At 40.3% G+C, this 27,597-nt stretch overlaps 1 protein-coding gene across 2 annotated transcripts in view; it reads right to left on the bottom strand.

Annotated features, from left to right (window-relative positions):
* Positions 1-2,559: 2,559 nt before the first annotated feature.
* Positions 2,560-27,597, bottom strand: part of MRPL13 (mitochondrial ribosomal protein L13) — a 49,199-nt gene continuing 24,161 nt past the window's right edge. For both annotated transcript variants that reach the window (XM_045005648.1, XM_045005649.1), the window contains exons 5-7: positions 25,709-25,795; positions 22,398-22,519; positions 2,560-2,851 (exon numbers count right to left, since the gene is read on the bottom strand). In XM_045005648.1, the coding sequence (XP_044861583.1) occupies positions 2,827-2,851; positions 22,398-22,519; positions 25,709-25,795 (234 nt within the window). In that variant the 3' untranslated portion in view covers positions 2,560-2,826. The remainder of the gene's footprint in view (positions 2,852-22,397; positions 22,520-25,708; positions 25,796-27,597) is intronic.

Raw genomic sequence — 27,597 nt, 5'->3', positions numbered from 1 at the left:
GTAAATTCAAATAATTCTTAGATTAGTAATATAGACTCAAGCCTCCCTCATAATGAGGAGAGTCATCAGGACTCTGCTCCATGTATAGTATTAACAGTTGCAGTATATAATCACTGTGCTAGTTATATTCTTGCTCCATATTCTTCAGATACTGGCATCAACTACCATGGAACAGCTCTCCCCTCCTCCCCCCACACATAAATCCTTGTAATACACAAGTTAGAGTATAACTTTGAGGCAATACAATGAGCGTATTGGTAATGTTTCACATTATGAATTAATTTATGTATTGTGGTTCACGACTTGAGCCTATGTTTACAATTTAGTCAAGCAAATATTAAAATTGAGGCAAGATTTACTGGCTTACCATAATCAAAGTACTAAATACACACAAGTTAATATATGTGAACCTAGTGTGTCCTCTGATGATAAATAAGTGGTAGTGCCCACCTAACAAGTCATAAAAATATTTTATTTGGAATTTGTGCACTTGCCAAAAAAAGTAAAAGACACATGCTCTGGCTCAACATTTCCTCCAAAATCCAGTCACTTGAATCCTGAGAGTTACAGACTTTGCCAGATGGTCTAATAAATTAAAGTTGCTGATTGTGAAGTATTTAACACAGGATGAATGGCTGAAACCATCCAGTGCCTACCTATAAATATATATTGTATCCTCACACAAAAAAGAGGGCTTATTTCAAGAAGTCGGATGCTTTTAAAAAAAACCCAAAATACTCATTCTACGTTAATGACTGAAATTAGGCTGCGAGATCACTGGCTAAGAATGTTTCCTAAAATAAGGCCATTTGAATGCCAAAGAAATGGCCGATGTGAAAAATACATTGTAAGCAAAACAAAATGTACTTTCTCTTATGCTCTGGCTATTGAAAATGGAGCCAAAATTTCCTTGAGCAACTAAAAGAATAAAAATGGGCATACAAGCAATCCTGCATCCTCAACCCCAATGGCAATACTAGATTCAGGGCTTAATTCCATCAGCACCTTTACTTAGGAGCATTGTGTACATATGTGGCCCTATTGACTTCAAAGGGGTAGTTTGTGGGAATAAAGTACACTTTTGAGTGAAAAGATTTGCTGCAACAGGCCCTTAAAATTTTTGCCTTAATTTGCATCACTGAACAGTTATTTTGCTCATCTTCTGTAAGAAAAATGCTACATTTCTGTACTTTACGTAAAACAACCTAATTCTCCTAAGACAGGGTTGAAGGACAGATTTTGGTTTGAAAGGAAAGAGGAAAAAGCTCTATGTAATCTATTTGGTTTTCACAGTTGGTGTGCTATGCAGGATTTTTCTGGTTTCAATGGGTTCTTTGTCTACTGAAGTTAGCCCCGTGTTGAGTTGCCATCCAGGCTTGCCCTTCCTTAGTTACCCAGGAAAAAATATTTTAAGATTAGGCACAGCTCAAGATGTACATTTCAGTGGCTAAGTGCTGAGCTATGGACACATGATTTTGCACTAAAATTATGACTGGGTGCAGTTTTTCTCTAATTTTTCAAAGTAGCAACATTTATTTTAAGGCAGAGATGGTCATGTGGACACCACCCCTCTGTCACAGTGTTAGTGTCCCAGGGCACCTAGGGGCCAAGATGGGGCCATTGCCCTCACCCAGCCTCTGGTTTGCAGTCCCCTGGCTGAGTCTCAGATAGTCCACCCTCTTCCAAGGTTGTCAACAAACATGAAGAAATGAAAACACATGACTGTTCCAAAGGGTGATGGGGCTCTTTCTTCAGAGGGTCTCTGGTAAACTGTGGCCCTAACCAAGCGTAGAAGCTTGTCTAAAAAAGTAGTCCCACCATCCAGCTCTTTGCAGACTCCCGCAAAGTGCACAGCAGACTAACAGTGGTCTATGAATTACAATTTGGGAACTTTTAGGCTAGTACAAGGAAGAGAAGTCCCCATTCTGTTTGGGTGTTATTTAAATGTCTTAAAACTAAGTGATTGGTTTACAATATTAACTTTTAGGTTAAGCTGATGCTAATATTAATACAATTCTATGGATACTGCAGGTTCACTTAGGGCCACATTCAGCAAAATCTCTCCTGACTTCCATTCAGCACGTCTTCAGAATCTGGAAAAGGTTTTCTGAAGAACTGGGGATAAAAGATTATGTCACAATACAGTTTTATGTGCACTCAGTTTAAAAATGTTTAGTTATAAATAAACATGCAGAAGTGACAAATGGCGTCCTTATATAGCACAAGTCAAAGTTTCCTGAAGCTTCAAAACAGGCTATGCAAGTATTAAAGGGGTTCTACAGTACTTTTCTTGATTTTTCTTAAAACTGGACTTTGCCTTCTATTACATCATAAAATGTGTGAAAACAAACCATCTGCCATGGCAGGACTATAAAATGGTTAATTTACAGTTACTGTATAGTTCATGGGAGTGAAATGTTCATAATTATTCACTGCGATTATTCCCTGAGAAAAGGAGGCACACAGTTCTGTCGCTTTTAGTCTGAGAGTACTGACATTTGAGCTAACAACCCGTTTCCATTAGAAGTAAATACGCAGAAAGATAACTGGAGTTCTATATAGAGAAATAAAATCCTTTTATTAACATTCAACATCAAAGGCCAGATTCATGCAATACATTCTGGAACAGGAAATGTCAGAAATATTATATCAGTGTTTAGCTTGGTGTTTTCATTACACTAAAGATGACTGATCTTCCCTAAACAAATTCTCCTTGTACCTGAAAAAAATCTGTCCTCTACATAGAATGGATGATTAAGATGAATGTGGGTGATGCTGGAACTCATCTTTTGCAGGAAAGACAGCCGTTCCTCTTTCAGTTCTTTTTCACATCTTTCGATAATCTTTAGGTCTAGGGAAAAAAAATCAAACATCTTATCAACAAAAACAGGCATAGAAAATACACGTTTGACTTAAAATTGCTGTAATCACCGTATGTATTGTAATTTCCTTATTTTTGGTGCCTGAAATTTTGACCTTATGGTTGGTGGGTTTTTGTTTCGTTTTGTTAAAAAGAAAAACGAACACACAAATCTAGCAATAATAGACCAAACCAGAGTTTTGGGAATTTACAAGCCTCAAGTTTTGTTTGCAAACTGTTTGATCCTGGGTCTAGTTTAACTGCTCCCTAACTTCACAAACGTAACAGTGCATCTTTAAATGAATGTATTCTTTAGATGACTAAATACTGCTATTCAGTTTTCTCCAAACTCAGGTTTGTTTTTTTTAAATCTGAATAAGCTCAACAAAACAAGACAAGTTTGAAGTTGAGAGCTTAGGCTACACTTTTGAGTTATCAAAAACCATTAAAGGTGAAGAATTTAAAAATCAACTTTACTTTGCATCTTTTCTGATGTTTATGTTTTGCATTTCAGTCTGCTTGGACAATGAAACTAGATTATTCACAGTGTCTTGGGGTTTGCTAGCAAACAAAGGGGTTACAAGCCCCTGCCACTCTCTGCCAGTATCATCCACTGGCAGTAGGAGCAGACTTTTTCCTGACTCCTGCTGGACACAGGGTCAGGCCAGATCCCAGTCTCTTGAAGATTGCTCAGTACTGGCACGGGATATGGCCCTGACACCTCCAGTAGATCCTGGGGAACAGTACAGGCTCCCCAGCCATTTCTGAAGCTGTCCATTGGTAAACTGATGATGTGGTCACTTGAGATGGAGGGAGTGGGCACTGTGGACAGCATCATCAAACTGCTTTAAAACACAATCTGCCTTAATATAACTTATTAGGAAACGCAACACAAAGCAACAGCTGCTTTCACCTACAATCCGGACATGGGTACAGTAACTCTATAGCTCTTTTCCAATTCTAACTGGATACAAAAAGATTTTTAAAAGGGGAGATGTCAGCATATAAGCCAAATAGTGTACAAAGGGTTAGTTCAGTGGACTCCATGTGAACTTCATGGAATAAAGACAATGTTTGGAATATTTCATTGTCATGTGCAATTCACAAAAGTAAACCCGACTAAATGTTCAGATATGGCATTCAAACAACAGGAAGTCAGTGAAGAAGTATCGTGTACTCAGGCTAACTCTAGGAATTCACAGCAGGGACCACGCAAAGCATCCACCTAGATCAGGGATCGGCAACCTTTGGCACACGGCTCGCCAGGATAAGCACCCTGGTGGGCCGGGCTGGTTTGTTTACCTGCCGCGTCCGCAGGTTCGGCCTATCACGACTTCCACTGGCTGCGGTTCACCGTTCCAGGCCAATGGGGGTGCCGGGAAGCAGCAGCCAGCACATCCCTTGGCCAGTGCCGCTTCCTGCAGCCCCCATTGGCCTGGAGTGGCGAACCGCGGCCAGTGGGAGCTGCGATCGGCCAAACCCTGACCTAGATGATTCCACAGAAAGCAGGCAAAAATCTCACTTTCTTGTTAAGTGTCAAAGCCACATGTCCAGGATTCAGCATTTTTCCATGGATTGTAAAGCAGTAAAAAGGGCACATGTGACATACTACTTTATATGAAATGAACTGAAGTGGTGATCTAGAGTCAGATCGTGGCTACTTATCACATGTATTGCTATACATAATATACATTTTAAGAAAAAAGGGACAACTGACCTTTTATATTAGGTACTACATGACTTTTTACCATTCAGTCAATTGTCCCACTTTAGTAGTGCACTGTTTGTATTAATCTCTGAATTCTCTTTGTTCCACATGCAACAACTATAAATAACACGTATGGACTTATAAGGAAATATTTAAACAATTAGACAATGTTTATTCAATTATAATGTGGAATTGAAATAAGTCCAGCATTCAGTAGCTGGTGGATGAAGCAAAGCCATGTTTCACAGAGCTTTGCAAGATATCATCTCTCCAAATCTTTGGAAATGCTCCAAGTTGTGTTACTCTAAGCTCACCCTCCGTGCATGCTCACATAGTTCAAAATGGTATAGTATCTGTTGTGCATCAAAAGTGGGATTTTCAGAAGTGCTCAACATTGGCCTAACTTTGCTCCCACTGAAGTCAATGGGAGTCTTACCTGACTTCAGTAATAGAAAAGTTGGCCAACACTCAGGGATTCTGAAAATCCCACGCCAGAGATACTATTGATTGCATGGCATAGTATGAGTTGCCTCTTATCAAGTATTTCATAGTCTTTTTGCGTGGACCAAATCCTCTCTCTCTCACACACACACACACACACACACACACACACACACACACACACACACACACACACACACACACACACACACACACACACACACACACACACACACACACACACTTCCTCTACCCTGAGCACTGAAATTTGTTTCTCTCTGAATGGCAGCTTAACACTCCAGTCCAATCAGCTGGCAGTCTGTGCAGATCAAGCTTATGTTAAACTCGTTACAGATCTGAGGGTCCCACAGAACTTTTCACTGAGCTGAAAACACATTCAGGATTGTTCTGGTTTTGTTTTTCTGCATGCAGACTGCAATTTGGACTTAAATTTTGTTGTTTCAAAGTCAAAAGGAATTGAAGCCTCAGTTTCCAATTGTATGAGGTTAATGAAGCTCAAACTGATTTGTCTCTGCTGCAAGTCTACCATGAACAAACACAAAAGTTCATAAAGCCTTTTCTGAAGTCACACTAGGCTTTCACAGTACTGATAGTTTGCTTTTTGAAAGCAATAGTCTCTGCTTTACAGACTGTACTTGGCACTGGTAAAGCTAAGCCTTGAAAAATATTGCCTTTGGTAAGGATGATATTAATGTTTTGTCACAGAAAGAATTGAAGCTTAAAAAAAACTTGTCCGACTCAAAAAGAATTAAGCTATTAGTGAACACCAAAGGATAGCTCCTTGCTGATAAACCACATAAATCTGGGGAGGTGTGTTCCACTGGAGAGGGAAATACTTTATCACTCTCACTCTCAACAAAACACTGCAATTATGCATCTGAACAAACTGTTATAGTGAAACCTAAGAAAGTACCCATCCTTTAACTACTTCAACAAGGAAATAAGGTCTCCTAGAAAGAACCGGTTCAAAACTTCACCTGCTGGTTGAGGAGAGAGACTGTACACATTTTTAAAAACTGAATATTCCTGTGAAGAGTTTATCTGCTGCATGTTGTTAACTGCAGACTCCTGGCAGAGGCATACAACCTCCTCACAATCAAAAAAATGCACAAATGAAGGGAAGGAATTTTGGTTTTGCCAATAACATGTAATGTAAATCTCTGCAGCTGATGTCTGCCATCAATATGCACACCCCAGGAATGTTACACTGCATATAAAAAAGCTTTGAAAACCTAAATCAGTAAAATTTTAGGAAAAAAATTCCACTAATTTAAATAACGAGCCTCTTCTAATGATAATTTCTATGAAGCTACTGCTTCCTCCTCATTAGGAAGTACTTTGGAATCATGCAAAAGAGATGTTGGGAGATGGTCCTGAGCTGCAAAATTTGGATACGGATTTTAAATCTCTTATGCCCTGTTGACACAGCAGCATTTTTTCATTCCCCTAACTGGTAAGAGATGGGCACAGTTGACTAAACACTGTTTTTGTCCAGAGAGCATATAGTTAATACTTGGTAAATTTTAAGCTTCTGCCATCCTTGCTTGCTGCCTAGACTGGCGCACAGTTCAGTTTCTGTAACAAGTTAGGCGCACACTTATTTTACTGTGAAGACAGAGGCATCCTTATATTGTCCCATTGAAACTGGTAAATCTAATCCTCCCCTCTTTCCAAAACTCTGTGAGGCTAGACATGTCACAGAGAACTTTCCCATGTGATATAGGTGCCAGTCTATGTGCTTGAATTCTGAAGACTCTATCCCCGACCCTGTGTAAGCAATCCAGTAAGACTTTCCTTGATACAGTATGCAGAAAACACTGGCCAATTTAGAGCTTCCAGAATTTTCTTTTGCAAGACCTATTATTTTCAGCACATTGTCTCAATATCTTAAAATTGTGAGCTGTAGAGCAATCTCATCTACTACCCAGAATCCTATGTGAGGAAATCTGGAATAGCTGCATAGAATGCATTCAAAATAAACCCAGTTAAGTACCAGGCGTGTGGGTGGGGACGACACAGTTGTGATGACAGAAAAGCTTCTCTAAGGACATATACCCAATCATATTACTTGTAACCAGTTAAGCCGATTGTGCCTCTAAATGGCTCCATAATCACAGGTGTAGCATGGCTGACCAGGTTGCATCTACACTAGTCTTTTTTTTTTTTCCCCCTTAAAAAGTACCATTGGTACATCTATCAGTGAAGCGACAGCAACAGTAAGAGTGCTAATGTAGAGAAGCCACTGAGATTTCAAAAAATATTTCTTTTAACCTTGCTTAAAGGAGGTCCAGATGACAAGAACTACTAGGAGTGGCCAGCAACTTGTCTACACTAGCACTCTCACCATTACTATCAGCAACAGCAGCAGTGGGAAGCTACGGAAAAAAGGCTAGTGTACACAAGACCTCTGTTTAGTCCTTAGCCTGCATCAGTGCATGAAGAGTTTTGTAAATGCCTAGTTTAGATACACAAACTCCCAGAAACAGACATGAAAGTTAGGATTTACATAGACTCTTAAGTACATTTATTTGCAGAACTTGTCCTTAATTCAGAGCGTATGTAATTATTTGCAAGAAGGGTGTTAAGCCAACATAATACTGTGTTACAACTTGTAACTGTATAATAAAGCATTATGCTACCTATTTTCCAAATTTAACCATTGGCCTCCAGTATTTTATACCATATAAGTTTAGTATTTGTAAATATCAAGATAAAGCTTTAACTATACTTGTTTCCAGAATAAAGCAGAAAGTAGAACCCATGAAAGAGTAATAGAATTAAGTCCTCGCATTGTTTTTGTACTGGCAGTTTGAAAAAAAGGAAGAGAAAAGAAAAACTTCAAAGGAAAATCCTAATAATATATTACCGTATTTATCGGCGTATAACACGCACTTTTTCCCCCTGAAAATAGGGGGCAAATGATGTGTGCGTGTTATACGCCGATATAACCATGTACCCAGGGCCGGCTCTAGGCTCCCGAGCAGCGCGGCCCTAGCCCCCGTCCCCCCCAGCGGCGCGGCCCAAGCCCCCACCCCCCGAGACCCGGCCCGCGGCCCGAGCCCCCACCCCCCGAGACCCGAGCGGCGCGGGCCCGAGCCCCCATCCCCCGAGACCCGAGCGGCGCGGCCCAAGCCCCCACCCCCCGAGACCCGGCCCGCGGCCCGCGCCCCCCCCCCCCCCGACCCCCGCGGCGGGGGCCCGCGCCCCCACCCCCGAGACCCGAGCGGCGCGGGCCCGAGCCCCCCCCCCGAGACCCGAGCGGCGCGGGCCCGAGCCCCCACCCCCCGAGACCCGAGCGGCGCGGGCCCGAGCCCCCCCCGCCCCGACCCGGCTCACAGCGCAGCAGCCGCATGGCTCCGGAGGGGGCTGAGCTCTTTCCCGCTCAGAGCCACGTGGGGAGGGGGCGGGGCCGCAAACTCCAGGCTCAGGTCAGCTGCCTCTGCTGGGCCCGGAGCTTTATTTGAAATTTACCGGTAAGTTTTTTTCCTGAAATTTCCCCCTTAAAATGAAGGTGCGTGTTATACGCCTGTGCGTGTTATACGCCGATAAATACGGTATATCATTTCCTCAAGAAGATGTCAAGATTAGAAAGCCAGGGATCCTTTTTTCTAATGGGCCATTTAAGGTTCTATGGATACTTTTTTCCTGCCTCCTATGGTTATTTCAATCAAGTCTCAACAGACTTGCCATATAGTTCCATCTTTATTACATTCTTGTCAGCGCATTCCAACTAAGATAGACTTTCTGCCTAGCAATATTTTGTGGAACAAAAGCAGGTTTCTGGCAGTCTCAGAAATGAAACAAGAAGAGATGCTATTGTTTACGAAGGCCGGATTTGAGTTTTAATCTACCTACGCCACAATAGAACCAGCAAGATTTCAGCAATCTGCATCCCATAAGAAGTCCAGCATCTTATTGCTGGCTTAGGGCACCTGCTGTGGGAGACACACATTTTGTATACCACGAGCCAAAATAAACAGTTTATTGCTTACCTCACAATAGTCTTCAGACAAATTAATATTTGGATTAACATACTTGAATTAAAAATTATATAAAACAGTGTATTATTATCGCTTATTACTTCTATACTAAATGGCCACTATTCTTTTTGACAAGATTAATTTCTCATATATCAATCTTTCAAAGAATAATTTTTCAAAACTACGTATTTAAGGGCACCATTAATCATGTGTTGCTTAAAACTTATATGCATCAGGATTAATTTCACAAAATGATTTGCAATACAAATTTCCCTTCCCCTCTACCCAAAAAGAGCGATTTACATGTCTGCCAAGTTTTTGCACTACAAGGGGCTAATAAAATGCTGCTTTTGATATGAGGCAATTCTCTCTCCAACCCAGCCAAAAAAATAAAAATAAAAAAATAAAGAGGTAATGAAGAATCATCTTTTCATAAAACAATCTCTTTTCAAAATTACAATGTTAGTTTTGACACCTAGTGAATAGTCTTATGTATTTCAAATAGCTGATATGAAGTCAAACTTAACTGAGTCATCTACTGATTTCCCCTGAACAATGACACACATATTCCCAAAGTATTATCCCATCCTCACTTGTCATTATATCCAGGTCTTCTAAACAATGATTTTTAAAGCGGCCTCCACTAAAAAGGGAAATATGAAGACTGTCAATACTCCTAAAGAAGTTACCTGTCAATGCCTGCTCCTGAGTCAGTAGTGTGCACCTGGTTTGAAAGCTCTGAAGTATTCAAATAGCATGGCTCTTCACACCTGCAGGCGATCATCCCTCCTCATCAGTTGAGGAGAGTGACCAAGATACAGATGGGAAGTCCAGATATTCATTGCAATCTTACCAGTGACAAGCATGAGTTTTCAAATGGGTCAATGCCTTAAAGCTAAAATATTAGAGCTGTACACCAATAATCTTGCACAAAGTAATGGCAAAGTTGAAAAGGTTAGGATTTGGTTTAGATTTTATTTCCTAGTAAGTTTCCACACACATAAAAAACCCAAACAAATTAATAACCATTCCGTGTGAAAGGCAGCTGGTAATAGCTGTATGCAATCTATTCTGCGGGTTTTTTGCAGAATAATTACAACCATTCTGTAAACTTTTTTGCAGAATAATTACAACCTGTCTGCAAGCTTCCAATGTGCAAGATACAGATGTTCCCTGGCACTTAGTAATTCAACTCTGTAAAATTTAAACAGATAAAGCATACTATTTGAGTACTGAAATTTAAGAAATTCCTGATCAGAATTCCTAGCTTTTTCCCCCCCTATATTGTCACAGCAGTATGAAGTGCTGCAGGAGTAGGACTCATCCTAATGGGCCATTTAAGGTTCTATAGACAGCTTGCTTATGTAAGTCATGTCTAGGGATGTAAATTAGTAAACGGTTATATGGTTAAATGGTAGCATTAGTCTTACCACACAGACGTTAACCCACACCCCCAGCCGCCAGAATAGCCCCCGCCCTGGGCCAGCAGGAGCAGCCCCCGCCCTGCCGGCTGACCCTAGCTCCGCCAACAATCCGGAGCACCGGACGGCTGGAGTAGCCCCATCCCCTCTCCATTTAATTAGTTAACTGGTTAAACGATATAATTTTAATAGTTTAACCGGTTAACTTTTAAAACGATATTTACATCCCTAGTCCCGTCAGCCTCTTGAGTGCTAATGTATTATGGGGAAAAACCCACATAGGAGGCTATGTTGGAGATTGTACTACTGGGAGTTTCCCCCTAATTATTTACATATTCTAATTAATTATATTGTCAAGGGCAAGGAAGATATTTGCTCCTCTGTGGACATGGCTGGGTGGCCTGGCACCCAAAGCCTGGGAATTTCATTGGCGCTCTGAAGACAAAAGCCATCTATACAGATGTGCAGCTCCAGCCCCTTGGCAACACAGTCCCAACACAGTCCTTTCCTGATTGCTAGCCCTTGAACTATTTGTGGGACAAGGGGTTTGACAGAATGGAAGGGGAACCAACACAAGTTAAAGATGACTTGGCCAGAATTAACTTGTGCTGGTTTGCCCCAAGGTTTTCAGGGAAGGAAAAGAATTTGGTGGAGTGCACTGTCTGTGGAATGCTCCCTGTTACATATAATCCCCAAGAATTCATCTCTGTAAAAATTCCCATTTGTACGGGTCATTTACTAAATATAAAGATGCCAGTCTGATAAGTTACAGGTGTCAAAATGGTTTAAGTTTCGTAACTTGTGACATTGGGTTTCATGACTAGCTTTTGCTGGGGCAGAGTTTTCTTCCACTGGCCCTTATCGACTCCTTTTTATCTTCTGTACCTCCTTCCTGCACACTCATGGAGAGTTCACTGTGAAAGCTGAGTAAGCCATGCTGAAGGCCAATTATTCACTGTATGATTTTTCTGTATAGATTTCAGATGACGAGAGGTGTAAGTTATTGAAGAGCAAAGCTTACATGTCCTTTTCAGGCTTCCAGACAAAGAACCCCAAATATAGTTTAACTGACAGTAAGATGCATTTTAAATGGATGTTTATCTACTGGCTCACAAACGTCTGTATTTCTGTTAAGCAAGTTTATAAAAAAGCTTCCTAACTGAAGACAACAGATAAATGCAACTCAATTAGTTACAAGTCCCGATGAGAAAATCAGGCACTTCCTATCTAGTTGTCTATCACTCTTTGCTTCAGTTCTGTTAACCAATACAAACATTATATACCTGAATCACAGTGGTGTTCTTCTGCATCTCTGAGAAAATTATAATCACAGGAATGGGACATTATTACTAACTGATGACAGCATATTGCACATAATAATATTTCATCACTTATCTTTCATGTATGCTTAATAAACTACCATATTGAAATGGTTTGTTTTACCCTTTCTAGTACTGAAATGTTCTGACTCACCTGTTTTTGTATATAATTATATTCAAGATATATAGAATTAAGTTTGCACTCTTTCCGGGCATAAATTTTTGTTGAGTGTCATTTATTAATTAGCTATGGTTGCAAACACTTCATTGCTAAATACATTAGTTACTAACAGTTCATCTTTACAGACACTTTATAAAGATGGACTTTCATGCTGAATCAAATGTTAATGAAAACACAAACTTTAAAAACAAAAGAATGACATCTATTTTTCAGATACTTTGCAATCTGTGCCAAAGTCAATAGCTATTAGGTAATTGCACAGTAGCTAAAGGGGACATCTCAGAACACATTTTAGCTGTTTGACTAACCCACAATACTAAATAAAAGACCAAGGATTAGGACATAGTTAACATTCTCTATAATACCAAATTATGTGGTTACACACAGATATAAACTGAGTTTGGAGTAATGGGGAGAGAAGTGAATGTAATTCTACCCAAGATTTGTCCATAATTCTAGAGTGGCTGGATGTCTCTGCTAAAATACTCAGTGGAATAGTTAATATGGATATTTAAATCAACATTAGGCTTCCAAGTTACTGATAACCGAGGCCTGGTCTACACTAGAAAATTTGCTGGTATTGTACTGTCACATAGGGGCGTAAATTTTTTAGGATATTTTTATAAAAGCAAAAACCGTACTGTAAAAAAGAAAGTGCTTTTGCTGGTATAAACTGGTCTAGGCGGGTTTGCCAGTATATTTATACCAGTAAACCTTTTCCAGTATAGACAAGAATTGAGATAAATGAGACCCTTTCATGTTTATCACAGCTAATGCTTCAGGCTGCCTGAATGCAGACTCAAACCTCGTCTATATACAAACTTGCACCTGTTTAACTAAAGGTGCATTTTAAAATTAATTTGGTTAATCCAGTGTGAGTTTGTGTTGAGAAACTTATTTCGGTTTAAGAGGCTTATTTCAATTTAACATAATCTGGTAAACACCCTCTCTTTTCCTCCACTCCCTCCAAAAAATACAACAGGTTAAACTCAAACCATTCTTAGTGTCTGTCTACACTAGAAAGGTTTGCTGGTATAGCTATACCAGAACAACCATACCAGCAAACCTTTGTAGTGGAGACACAGTTTATACCAGCAAAAGAGTGCTTTTGTTGACAAATTAAATAAGCTATACAGGCAAAAGGACCTTTTGCCAGTATAAGTGAGGCTTTTGCCAGCATATCTACGTTGAATAGGGGCATGTAGACAAGGCCTCAGCAAGCCAGTGCTGGACACACATGCAAGGGTTTTCTTTATAACCACAGAAATGTTTTCAAAAATGATAGAAATTCAGCATAAGCCAATGGGGCCATCAGAGAAGTGCTGGAATGGAGAGCATTGTGCATTGCCTCAGTCCAACTCCTGCACTCTCAGGAGTATGTTTAAGTAAGTAGAAGGAAAAGACAAAAAGGGACAAGCTGTGAAGTGTTTTCCACAAGACACTGCTAATAATTAAACATTTAAAAATACAGGAGTATTGGATATTTATAAATTATAAAGAGCAAACACGTTCTCTATTTTTATTATGGTCAGGACAAATAGCGCAGCAACATCATCACACAGAAATTACATTCAGATTTATGGCTGATGTCCCTTTTTTAATACACTCTGCTATATCTCAACAATATCCCTGTTTCAAAGTATTGCATAAAATATTTCCAGTTTTTACCCTGCTTGTCTACTTCGTATTAACCGGCCTCTCATTTTCTAGCATGTGTACCATGCATATCTTAGTTTGAGGAGGATAAGAAAATTAATCTGCATAGCTGCAGTTTCAATCCGGTAAAAATAAAATGGCAATAGGTTAAGTACTTACAGGGAGGTACATTTTATGTACAACAAAGGACATGGAATTAATTTAACCAGAAGAAAGGTTTAAATATAGATTTGTTAACCTTTTAATCTCCCTTCCACCCTCTAGAACATGCCTGAGCCACACTGGCAAGGGAAGTGTGGAGTAGCTTTTTCACTCATTGGCTGTCTGGTATCTGTTCGGAGGCAAGAGGACTGACACAAAGGGAAAGAGCTCCACTGAATTAACACTAGTTCCTACAACACCAACGTTTTAAATACTGACCATGCCTGATCCTACTTAGTGAGATCTGAAGAGATCACAGCCCAAGGTGGTGGTATTATTTCTTTGTATTATGGGAACTCCCCACTGTGGTAGGCACTGCTCAAACACAAAAAAAAGAAGGTCCCTGCTCCAAAGACCTTCAGTCTAAGTAATAGCTGCAGGCGGCTAAACAACTTTTAGCTGAGATAATTGACAGGCATTTTAAAAATCCTCCAAATAAACATAGTACAGTGCCTTATTAATACATTCTCACAAAAGTATTTTAAAAGCCCATTAATCTCTCAAGTTATCTTTACAACTTTGTTTCTGAGCTTCTTCTGACAGCTAGAATAATAAGACCTATAATTTTCCATTTAATAAACATCCCTTATACCTACATTTTAGAATAAAAGGTATTTTTACATGCTTTACTAATTGTGGGTTGTACCCCTTGAAATGCAACACATGCTTGGAGATATCTGAAGTGCCATTTTCATACCTAACACAACATAAGGTGTCTCTTTGTGCCAAACAGTTGGCTTCTCTGTAGCTTCCTCATTTCTGGAGGTAACAGACCTAGAATTTCACATCATAAACTTGGCAACGTCTGAAATTTACACAACTTTTATAAAAAAAAAAATCACACTCCTAAATCATCGTCTACAACAGCAACAGGGAACAGCTTTATATTTAAGACATCTCAACTCCTATTTCCAGCTTAGTCACTATTATCCTCTAGTCTCTACTTTCTATCAAGACTTCAAGCGGTCTCTTAAACCTAGCTATGTTATACTAATTGCTCTGATATCCTCACATGATGGGGTCAAGTATTCTGCTCCCTTTTTAGCAGCAGGAAGGAAAGCAATCTGAAATTTTTTCTTGTTAAGAAAAGGGGGGTCTTAGGGAGGCTCTATCTTGGTTCTTTTAGTTAATGCATCACAGGGTTATGACTAGTTATCACTATTTGAAGTTACTGAAGTATTCCTGAGAACGAAGCTGTTTGAGAGACTAGAAAGAGAAGCAGAGAATTTAGTGTAGTGTATCACAGAAACTAAAAGGGAAGAGATGCAGTGTAATGCACCATAGAAACTGGGAGGTGGATAGCACTTGCCTCAGAATTTAAGCTCCGCTTTCCATGAAGGCGCCTTGAATACATTCCCTCCCCTTGCCTCCTCTTTCTGAGCAGAAGCCTGGCAGAAACTCAGTTCTACTATTATGGTCTGGGTTGGGCTGTCTCAGAATCCTATATTCCAAAGAGATTCACTATGGGCTTTTCTTCACTAAAAAGTTAGTGTTAATACGTGACTAGCAAAGTTGTGTTAGTTAAAAATGTTAAACATGGCATACAGGGATGAGTTTGTGTTTATTATCATGTCGTTAGGTTGTAGGTAACCCTACTTGACAGGTGTGCTAAGTCATCACGTTACTTAACACAGCTCAGTGTTGTGTAACACAACCTAATTTTCTAGGTGAAGATGAGGCTTATGAAACAAGCTGACCAGGAACAATTATGTCTGTTCTTATAGGGCAAAGAAAACTCTGGTGCATCTCCTCTGAAAAACTAAGCAGGAGACAGCTTTGAGGGGGGAAAAAAAAAAAGGCCTCTCTCTCTAGATCTTCTCAGCATGTTTTCAGAATGGTGGTTACACTGAAGCACACTGAAAGAAAGAGGGTGAGGGATATAGGCTGTTTGGAACTTTTTCCCTTCCAGGGTCAATCCAGGGCTAGCAGAATGGAAAGCCTCATTTTCAAAAGAAATGGCCCTAGATCTTGGAGCCAATATTTAGCAGGGATCTAGCTGCAACTGCCTGGACTTACAGGCTGTCTACCCACACCAATCAGTAGCACCAGAGTGGTTCCAAGACCGTGCATTCCCCTTTATTATAGTCAGTTCTGCTGTGCTATTGTTTTGTATTGAACACTTCTGACTTAGATAGGAAAAAGACACTGTTATGTGAAGAATTTACATATTTGTAGATGATATGTTTAAAGAGTGACAGAGCTCTAACCACTAAATGCACCTTTCAAATTTAAAACTCTATATATTTTCAGTTCCCAAATACTTTCACCCTCAGGGCACATTTCCAACCCTAGCCTCCATTTCCTGGTTTAAGATAGCAATTGACAGTAGTTGACAAGCAGCACTGAGGTTGGGGTGAGTCTCAGTTGAGAGGACCTATATGTGCCTTCTTTACTAAGAAGCCAGAGGAAAGAGGTGACCTGCAAACTTTGACAGCTGCTGCATGTGGCTTAGAGTGAAAGTACCATCAAGACTGGGGAGCTCGGGAAGCACAAGGCTGGGAAGGAATTGTTGTGTGGCAGCTGCACCCACAGATTCAGCAGCGTATGCGTCCACATATATAGTTCTTGGCTGCTGTCAAGAGCCAACCCCCTCACTTTTCTTTCCCCGAATAACAAGGCTCTCTGCTTTCAGAGTTGTATGATGCTAGTGTGGTAGTGTCCAGAATCTACTGCAAGCTATGCTGCAGTGGTGAGTGGGTGGATGAAGTTTGGGATATTGCTGTAGCTGCCTCCCAGTAGTGCTCTGTTGAAACCTATTCATGATTTTAGAACAGCCCCAGCAATGCCTTCCAGGAAACAGGATGTAAAGGCTGGGGCCAGAAATCAGGGACATTACTCTAAAAATAAACATTAAAAAGGTGTTTGGTTTTCTTAAATCAAATTTCAGAGAGTTTACAATACATAAAGTTTTAAAGTTTCAGAACGGTTTTGGAGACTTTTCTTCAAACAGACAGGGAGGGATTGTCTGACATACAGAGATTCTTAATGGAAACTCTTCATGGACCTAAAACACCTGGCTGGAAAATAGGCACTCATTATGTGAGTAGGCAGCAAACTGAAGGCATCTTCCCAGGAGTCAGACCCTTGCTGTATTTCCTTACAGGAAAGCCTCTGGAATGTACCCAGACCAAACTGGAACACATATATAGACAGAAACAATGAGAAGTCCTTGTGGCACCTTAAAGACTAACCAATTTATTTGGGCATAGGCTTTCATGGGCTAGAACCCACTTCATCAGATGCATCTGATTTATTTAAATAAACTGTCTATTCAAAATATACGTTCCTAAGCTTTGGAAGTTTTGTGAAATAAAAAACCAAGATCTTCCTATAAACCCACATCTAGCAGCTTAGCTTACATGTACATGTCTGTCTGACTTACACTTAATTTTCATGTTGTGTTCCTGAGTTCTGAAGAGGTACCCAAATCAAAACAGTAGTCTTATGTCTGTGTTCCAGATAATTCCACTGCCTACTAGGGAGGGAGTATTTCCTAGTGGACAGAGCACTGGATTGGGACTCAGGAGACCTGGGTCTAGTCCTGGTGCTGCCACTGGCCTGGTGGGTGACCTTGGGCAGGTCACTTTACCACTCTGTGGCTCAGTTTCCTCCTCTGTAAAATGGGGATAATGATACTCAGCTCCTATGTAAAGTACTTTAAGATCTACTGATAAAAAGTGCTGTAATAAGAGTAAGCTATTTGTGTCTTTTCATAGCAACTGTATAGAAGGGGATGGCATCAGTACTTTGCTTTCTTTCTATTTAATATCCACCCAGCCTAGAACTTTGAGCACCCTTGAAATAAATCGAAACACACAATAAAAAAAAGCTACAAATCAAATTCAGTCAAAGCAGGAACCCTTCTCTTCCTGCCCCCGCCAACACACTGCATAGTAATTAACAGCCAGTAGATGCAATACAAATTAAAACTCCCAACCCACACTTCCACCCCCATCCCCCAAACAGAATTCCTACTCTAGTTGCCTCAGCCCTCTCCCCCAACACCTCCTCAACAGATGGGCTCTGAAGCGTGCTTCGGAGGTCTACAGGTTCAAACTGGGGGAGTGGGAAAGCACTCTCAAGGAAAAGTGCCTTCACAGAGAATGCCCTGATGACACTTCCCTCTGTATCAAGCAGGACACAGCTTATAAAGCATGGGGAGAAAGGTTGTGTCTCAGGTATGTAAAATCCATTTTGGGGGTTTGTTTATTGCACCTCTGGATCTATTCAAACATGCACTTTTCATTTACAGTTACCTCAGTTTTCATTTGCTGGCAATCATGGAAAAGACCTACAATAAACCATTACAAATCCAGATGCACTATTGGTACACTCACTGGAAATGTAACTATCAGCATTTAACATTCTTTTTACCTTCACTGTCAAAATTATATATCACTATTTACAAGAAATCTAAAAAATAATGTTTGATGTTCCCCATTAATGACTTCTTTCCAACTATGGAATTTCCCAGTTACACAGTTATTCACTGTTATCTGGTTTTCAAACAGCTCTCCCATGAGCTACAATATCTTCCCTTTTTTCTTAGCCAGTAATTTTTAATGTAAAACCTTATCAACATCTGATTACAGAACCACAATTGCATTCCTCTTAAAAAATAATAATAATTGGAGATATACCTATCTCCTAGAACTGGAAGGGACCTTGAAAAGCCATTGAGTCCAGCCCCCTGCTTTCACTAGCAGGACCAAAGACTGATTTTTGCCCCAGATCCCTAAGTGGCCCCCTCAAGGACTGAACTCTCAACCACGGGCTTAGCAGGCCAATGCTCAAACCACTGAACTATCCCTCCCCCTCCCTTGCCTATTAAACCAGCATATCTTCAAATCCGTCGACATGTCAGTTAACCAAGGTGGCTGCCTTTAATTAAGATGTACTCCCGCACTAAAGCAAACCATAGTGTTTTTTAATGGGATATTTGTCAGGTTAAAAATCATGTTTGTAAATAAACTATAGCACAGAAGGTGCAAGCCAGGGTAGCAGGCGCTGACATGGGCTTACTCTATCTCTGTGCCTTCTGGATTCTGATCTGCTGCATGGGCCAAAAGGTCACTCTAATTTATGGTTCTTGTGCTGCCTACGGGTTTTGCAGCAGCCAGGATCCACACAGCAATCAGTGCTACAGGCACAGCTCCTTCCCACCTCTAACATCTGGGCCTGTAACAGTGAAGGGAGGGGAGAGGGCAGCATCAGGTCACTCAAGTCAGCTCTGTGCTACTCCTGTCCTAAGGGAGTTCTCCCTATCCCATGCTGCTTCTATACAGAGTGACATACAACAGCCAGGGCAAAGGCTAAAATCAGACTCCAGGGTCTTTATCTATGTTATTGCATTTTAGGATGATTAAAAATGAAAGAATATCTAAAATCTAATTTTCTTTCCACCATGGATGATCTTTGTTTAATTTTTCCACAAGTCTCAGCTAGAACAGTGGAAACTTAACTGAAACTGGACAGTCTAGTTCACTTTCAAGTTCTCATGTGCCTGTACAATTCTCTTATGTTTGGACTGCAAACACAGTAGGGAAATGCTTATTTAATAAATAAATAAAATAAATAATAATAATAAAAGGCTGCTTCTTCCTTTGTATATCATAATGTTCATGAAAACATTCTTTTTTAAAATACACAAAACTCAGCTTTACATGAGTGTCTTTCTAACATTTCCCTGCCGTATGCTGAGCTAACTAGTCCACAATTGTCTGTCACGTCCCATAGCCCATTTTAAATACACGGGGTTACTGTCATCCTCAAGTCTCTCAAGAACCTAAGGAAATAATTGGAGATATACCAATCTCCTAGAACTGGAAGGGACCTTGAAAGGTCATTGAGTCCAGCCCCCTGCCTTCACTAGCAGGACCAATTTTTGCCCCAGATCCCTAAGTGGCCTCCTCAAGGATTGAACTCACAACCCTGGGTTTAGCAGGCCAATGCTCAAACCACTGAGATATCCGTCCCCCTGATCAGTCGTTAAGGAACACCTGAAATACCATTTCAGTTTTGGAGTTTCTATGTGTATTTTCTTTGAAATTAGTACTGAAATCAGATGTTGCCTCCTTCTCGGGCTCACACATATGCCTCAGCATAAAAGCTCAGAAGTTTGTGAAGAACAGAGGATACTGGAGCTGGATATTCACCCTGCCTATCTCCCATGGCTTCCCACCAAAGCGTATATAAAGGTAGCAGCCGAACTTCCACACAATTCCTTTTGGCCAGTAAGAAGGACTGAGCTGTGCCTGCTGCAGTACATGAGCATCCTTTTAAGGGGTCTGTCTCTGTTTTGTTTTACTTAGCTAGATAGGGTAGTTTAAATCAGAGATGTTATTTTACAAGTTTGCCAAGTTTTAGTTTCAAGGCTTCACTGAGACTCTTTCTGCTCTAACTACTGGTAGCATCCCCATCATTAGGCACCATAGCTCATTAATGTATTCATCCTCACCCCACCACTGTGAAGTAGGGACGTACTTTTATTATTATTATTATTATTCCCATTCCTATAGATAGGAAACTTTACTGTGTCAAATCTTCTGTTCTTGAGCAAGCTCATAGAGAAGTTAGCCAAAGGCCAACTTTGAGCTCATTTAATTGAAGCTAACATCCTAGATCTGACACAATCTAGATTCAGGCCAGGGTATGAAAACGAAAACCACCTTAATGGCACTGATGGGTGACAGAAGGCAGACATCCATTCTCATCCCCCTGGGCCCCTCTGCAGCATATGATATTGTCTACCATAAGATACTGTTGGCTTCCCTTAAAGTAGCTGCAGCAGTCCAACATACTATGCTAAAATGGTCTGAGCACTCCGTGGATGGAAGTGGTGATGGGAACGAGTAGTAATGGGAAACTATTCCTCCACTACTAGTTCCCTCATGTGTGAAGTCCACAAAGATCAATTCTCTCCCCAGCTGACTGGTTCTGACACCTAAGAAAAGCCCAGTGCCTAGGAATTCAGTACACTAAGTTCCAGTGTTAAGAGGCAGCTGCAAGCCAAGTGAACATGTGGCTTGCTCATTAGGAACATCACATAATTTTACACAGGTCACTGAACAGCAGCTATATGTCCACTATCAAACTGGGATAAGATGTGACAAATACAAGTGTCACAATGTCACATTCCTAATTTCCCACCCCCTGAAAATACAGGAATGCAAACGTTCTATAGAGAGAAATCAAATTCTGATCTTTATAACTTACGTGCAAAAGCTCCTACACAGCTCCATGTGTCTGTTTCATGTACACACACACACACACACACACAGCTTCATTCCCTTCTACATATACATACACCTAGGTATATTTTGTCTCACTAAGTTTTGGTATATTCCACACAAGCTTCTTAGTGTGTTCATGGATACATCAAGGATTAATTCTGGGATAAATTCAGTCTCTATTTGCTTTTAGGGCAAAAATTAGCATAGAGTATTGCTGCAAAGTAAATGCACCTTTCAGGATATTCAGATCAAGCTCTGTGCAAGATGTTACATAGGTGGGGCAGGGAGCAAGGTGCCGAACACCTCCCCTGTAACAAGGCTCCAATGGTGGGGGACCTGGGGAGTGTAAACGCTTGAGATTTTTGGGAATCTGGGAGTTTTGCAGATGTTATATCTCATGCTTCCCCCCTCCTGGGCTTCTTTCACCCGCCAGGCTAAGGGACAGGAGGCCATAATTTAGTCGTAGTGTTTCCCCGCAGCACTCTGCTTCCTGGTAATACTGTTTTTCCTTTCATGTTAATGATTATTTACTAACATTTGAAAATGGAGGCTGTCATACAGTTTAATTTGATATACAACTTTTTTGCACTGTGACCAAAAAGCCTGAGGAGACAAGCAGGGCAATATGAGTGTTATGAAGGAAAAAGAAAGAGACAGAGAATAAGGGGTGGTAGGGGTGATTTTCCCTGCAACATTACTAGAATTTTCTCACCAAAATTTTAATCTAGTACCTGAAACATACTTTAACATTGACATGTAATATACGTATTACTGCACTTTGTGGGGAAAAGAAAAAACAAAAATACATCTCCATGGAAAAGAAAGTTTTCATCAAAGTGAATGAATGACATGCTTTCTGCCAAATATTCGGTCTGAAGGTCTGTGGTTTAGTAAAATTAATTTTCCCCACATACAATATCCAGAGAGAAATAATATTTTATTTGTATATATTATTTCACCTTATAGGATAAAAAGAGTTAAGGCTTCTTTCAGCTATGTCTAAAGAGTGTCTAATACAATGCAATCTGCAGTTTAAGGAAGTTCTCTCTATGAATAAGAATCCACTACATTTACCAGGAATGGGCAGATACAATTTTCAGCCCCACTTCTTTATATTAAAAACAAAGAGAGGGGGAAAGTTGCCACTGAGCTCTATTTCTACTACAGATATTTCCTCCTCAAGCAGAAAATCTATGCCTAAAAGAAGCCAAACATAACTCAATGTATAAACTGAACACAAAACTATATATTTTATAAATATGAAAAGTTGACATGCCTCAGAGGGGTAATCAACCTTTTTCTCATCTGTTTCTTTAAAGGTTGATGCATGACATCTACAGTCATAAATGTCCTTTAAAAGGTTTTTAAGATACTTACGGAGTCCAGAGCATTGGGAAGGCATCTATTTCTTCTTGTGTGTATTCATCTAGCCTTTTGGGAATTCGGCGTGGCTGAGCAAGCTCCTCTACAAGATTATTACGTATGTCTTCTGGGATAACCTGAGGTAGAAGATAATAAATGATTCTCAGCTTTCTAGTTTTTAAGCAATAAATCGTCCCCGAAATTCCAAAGAGGAAACCTAAATATTTGTGTGTAGGTAGGTAGCTTTTCAGAACATTGTTCCACAGGTTCAGTGGATTCAGTGATAAATGAATCAACCCATCTAATCCACACAATTGAGACTTCTGCAAAATAATGTTAGTACCTCTAGCTGAGCTGGAATTGGAAGAAATATAATGCAGACCATTTAGCATGAGAACCTAACATATATCCAGAAAAGCTGTATACAGTCTTGACTGTAACTAAACATATCAACATAACACCCCAATCCCAAGTGTTGACATATATATATATTTTTAAAAGACAACAGTTAAACAATATAATGCAAAGAAATCCCCCTAATACAATTACAGGACCAGACAGAACTCCATTCCCACCAGACGCATGATTGAGTTCCTCAGAAAAAGCCCTGTCACCCGTTCACTGGAGTTCAAACCTGGGAATAAATGGCAAAAGCATCTCAAAGTAATTTCAGACAATAGTAACTGACTTGATGAAGTGAAAGGTTAAAGGCCAAAAGGACAGAAGTAGTCTCAAAGACAGTCAGATACAAGTCAGTTAGCATTATGTACTACAGCATACTCGTCAATCCTTCAGAAATAATAAGCTTGCTCCAAGAAATGAAACTCAAGAGATTAATACTTTTACTGGTATCAATAATCTATGTAACTGTTTAATGGGGGAGGGGGGGTAGATGTTACCAGACACTAAAGGTATGTACACACTATGATTTTGATCTTCTTAATCCAGCTCACAGTCAAGCTTACTTTTCCACACTTTTGCTACACAGAATGCCAATAAAAAAAAAACACTTTTTACTGCTGTGCTTTCTATAGATTGTACCCCAAGACAATAGTGCATACGCTAAGCACTAAAGATCTCGGTGTTGGCATTTATTTAATAAAAGCACAGGTACACGCTTCACATATTGTTGCTAGAAAGATCTATATACGCTACTGGGTTATAACCTTGACAAAAATGAAAATATAAATCAGACTCTGTGTTTTCCCCAGAAACCACAGCTGGCATGTTCACAATATATTTATGGGTCACTGCTTGACTTAAAATACCTCATACGGAAAGTAATATTCCAGCTCTTTCACTAACATGCATCTTTACTTCATTTAAGACAGAGAAAGGAAACGATGGTGTACAGAATAAACATATGCATTTTTTCCTGATCACCGCTCTCATATTCTCTGAGTACACACGCTTCATTTGTTAGAATGTCATTTTTATAAAATTCCAGTGTAAGGCTGCTGTGCATTGGCTCCCAAGCACAATGTACACTATTACGATTACCCTTAGTACAGGAACAACATTTTAAATTGTGACCCTAACAGCATCTGCAAGATGCTCATTGGCATTTGGTAGCGAATTTCAGTAGGCTTGACCAGTTGAATGTATGTAGCAAGGGGAGGAGATTTGAGTAAACAGATCAATATGCATTTTAGCAAACACCAGAGCAGGAAGAAACCAGCATGGAACTTCCTTCAAGACCAGATTCCATGTCATCTTCCCCCCAGTTTGAATGCACTTTACTTTTGGGGGTAACCTTCAAAAGAATCCATTTAAAGATTCACTGGACTATAAAAGAAATGGGTGAAGAACCCAAAACCATCTTTCACCTTAGACAACAAAGGAACCAAGCACTTTGGACTCTATGGGAGATCCTGACGGGCTGGTCAGCCGTTTCACTGGTAGGTAGATTGGTAAGGAAACTACCTTGAACAAAGGTTGTGGTTTGCTTTGTTAAGACTTAGAAAGCATTTTTCACTTTTATTTGCTTGTAACCATTCCTAACTCTATTCTTTATACATGACCCACTTAAAATCCCATCTCCTTTTATTTTACTTGCTTTTCTTTTAATCTAAACCATACTAGTGTTGTGTTTGATTTGAAGTGAAGGTTAATGCCAGTTAATGTGGCAAGCTGCTGAGTACTGTCTCTTTAAAGGAACAAATGAACTTGACTCTCTCTCTGAACAGTCGAAGAGAGGGATGAACATTGCAGAGCACACAGTTTGGGGAAAATTCAGGACTGCGGGGTGTTGGGATCATCCTGCTAGGTGTAACCAAAGCTGGGGCAGACCAAAGTGTGGCGGTGATGTTGCAAGTAGGCTGCTGGAATCAGAGTGCTAAAGCAGGCCTGCTTAACAGAAAGACAGCATGCTTGTACACTGGCTGGAAGCATCCAGCCATGAGAGCTACAGCAGCACAGCATTTTGAGGCACTCGGGGTTACATGTCAGACAGTGGCACAACTCTTCACTGGTCTGGATTGCACCCCAGAACCTGACGTTAATATACATACTGATTAGTGGTGTAGTCTGGTGAACGAGTACCTTCTGGTTTGGGAGCAACTGTGCTCAAACTCCCACCTATCTGGATGCATTATGCTTTGTGATGTAAATTAGCAAGTCCTGTCCCTCCCTGAGAAGCAAGCTTGGAAAACCTTAAAGTGAAGATTCTTAGTAGCTTATGGAGATTTTATTGGAGTTCTGGAAATAACTTTGGGAGACTTTTTCCAATGGCTTGTGAATTCACAGACTCATTTTTACGCTTGACAACTTAGCTTCTACACTGTAGTGCTTCAATGTAGACACTAGCTACAGTGACGAGAGGGGTTCTCCCATTGGTGAAAGTAATCCACTTCCTCAAGAGTTGGTAGCTAGATCAACGGAAGGATTCTTCTGTCAACCTAGCGCTGTCTACACCGGGGGATAGGTTGACTTAATTATGCCGCTCAGGGATGTGGATTCCCCCCCGAGTGACTTAGTTAAGCTGACTTAATTTTCTAGTGTAGACCAGGGCTTAAATTTTGAAAAACAGTTCATGGAACCAAAGTTTACAGATATTGTACTCTATCTAGATTTCCAGTTAGGAATATTCTTGTACAGTAAAAGGCCCTTTGTTTTAGCCAAAATACAGAACAATAAGCCTTCCAATGCTTGACAAGTTATAAAGAGCCTTATGAAGTTATAAAGAAAAACATTAATATTCAAACTGCCTTTAGCTATAAAAGAAACAAGCTGCTTTTTCTCATGAAGGGAGATATTTCTATAACTAAATCTATACTTCCTCAAAGCATGAGAAATCAGAACATAGCCAAGTACAGCTACTGACTTACATCTTCTGGAAAGAGGTGCAGCCTCTGCATCATAGTTCTTCTGTGCAGGTTCTTTGGAAGCATTCTATAAATAGCCAGTTTAACAATCTGTAAGAGACATATACATTATGAAAAAAATATACATCTGGGTATGAAGCAGACATGCCAAAAGAGCAGAAACACTGAGAAAGAGGTAGGCTGCGCTTCCCCCCGCCCATTCCTCCAGATCTTGGACTTTGCTTCAACTCCTCCCTCCACAGGCAAGAGCTCCACCGCCATCTTGAGGTGCAGCCTGACCATTCCAAGAGGCCAGAGGCTCTGCCAACTGTCAAAAGAGCAGCCGAAATTGGAGGGTATATGGAAGTGACTAAGAAGCTAAGAATCCTAGAACACTAGCAGCATATCTTCACACCACATTTAGCTGAATGGACTAGCCTTCACAAAGGATGCAGGGTATGAAAGATTCAGCTAAAGGGTATTGAACCTATGAGAATTTCAGGATATCTGGGATTTTTTACTAGATTAGACAGAGCTATATGTACATCAAATTTACATAAATCCTCTTCATACAAACTCGTTGTTTCTCTTTCCTGCTTAGTCATAATGCTTCTCTTCTAATTATTTAGGTTCCACTGGGAGTGTTTCAAGACTCAGGAGAAGCTGCATCAGTCTGGCTTCGAGTGTTTGATTTCTGTTAACACTTCCCTGCTATTTGAATATTTTTATTTATTTACGTATATTAATTGTACTTCACTCCCAATCCAACCCATCTCACTCCCCACTACTGCTCTGAACAACTATTTAAAGCTCTAGCGTTACTGAAGTACTTTAAATGTATGATGGCACAATCTTTGTATGTTTCATTCACGGTCTCGTTACCAGTGTTTGACCCAGACAGAGATGTGTACAGGCAATTGGCTGCTATCCATTCTATAGGTCACCTCGAAGATGACATCTACAGGGAACGCGTTAATGCACCTCCCCTGGTAGTCTATCACACTCCAACTCAGACTTGGAAGGTACCACAGATGGCCTGTTGTTCTGAAAAGGGACCCCAGTATATCTGTAGGTGTAATGTGTTTGAAACAGACACTGTTTTGTGTGGACTACAGGGAGAGAAAGCACAGAATTCATCATCGTCATGCCTGGTGAGGCTGACCACATGGAAGACTCCGATGGAGAGGGTGACCTATGCTGGAAGGAACCAATTTTGCGTGGTTACCAACCAAAAGAGGTACCAGTATGGTCCCTTGGAGTGTCCTGTCACAGAGCCAAATTTCTGTTTTAACCTCAAAGCAACCCACGGTAATAGGAAATCAAGTTATTTCCCCTATTCCTATTTTTGAGAACATTACCATTATTCAGTCTAACCCTGATTACCAGAATTTTAAACTATTCAAAGAAGCAAACCTACTTTTCTGGCTTATATTCCACCATTAGGGTTGCAACTGAAATCCTTAATGACTCGTAAAGAGACTCACCTCATTCAAATGACTAACAATATGGATGAAGCCCAACAAGTTATTACCCAATTAATGAATGAAGGGAATGAGTCTGCAACAACTTCCAGAGAAAATTTCGGATTAGAAGTATGGATAATTATCCAAGGAATTGGGATTGTGATTAATTTCCTTATGTTAGGTTATATGCTGTATAAACGCAACAAACCCAAGCCAAGAACTAGGCAGAGACCTAGACAGACACCTAGACAATCACCTAAACAAATGCACAGACGAACACCATCTGGGGATAAAGATGAATATATATACATGGTGCCCATTCCTGATACATACCAAAATTTGCCTAGGTATGAAACTAAAAAGGGCCCCACAGATATTAAGTTCTAGGTGACGGGGTTTCTTTATGTAAACCACCCCGTCAAAGGGGGGCGTGTAGCCCTGAGGATTAAT

Source organism: Mauremys mutica, chromosome 2 (genome assembly GCF_020497125.1).
Source record: "Mauremys mutica isolate MM-2020 ecotype Southern chromosome 2, ASM2049712v1, whole genome shotgun sequence".
In the NCBI taxonomy this organism is placed as follows: domain Eukaryota; kingdom Metazoa; phylum Chordata; order Testudines; family Geoemydidae; genus Mauremys; species Mauremys mutica.
The sequence above is the reverse complement of the archived record's forward strand: the minus strand, read 5'-3'. Positions and strand labels throughout refer to the sequence as shown.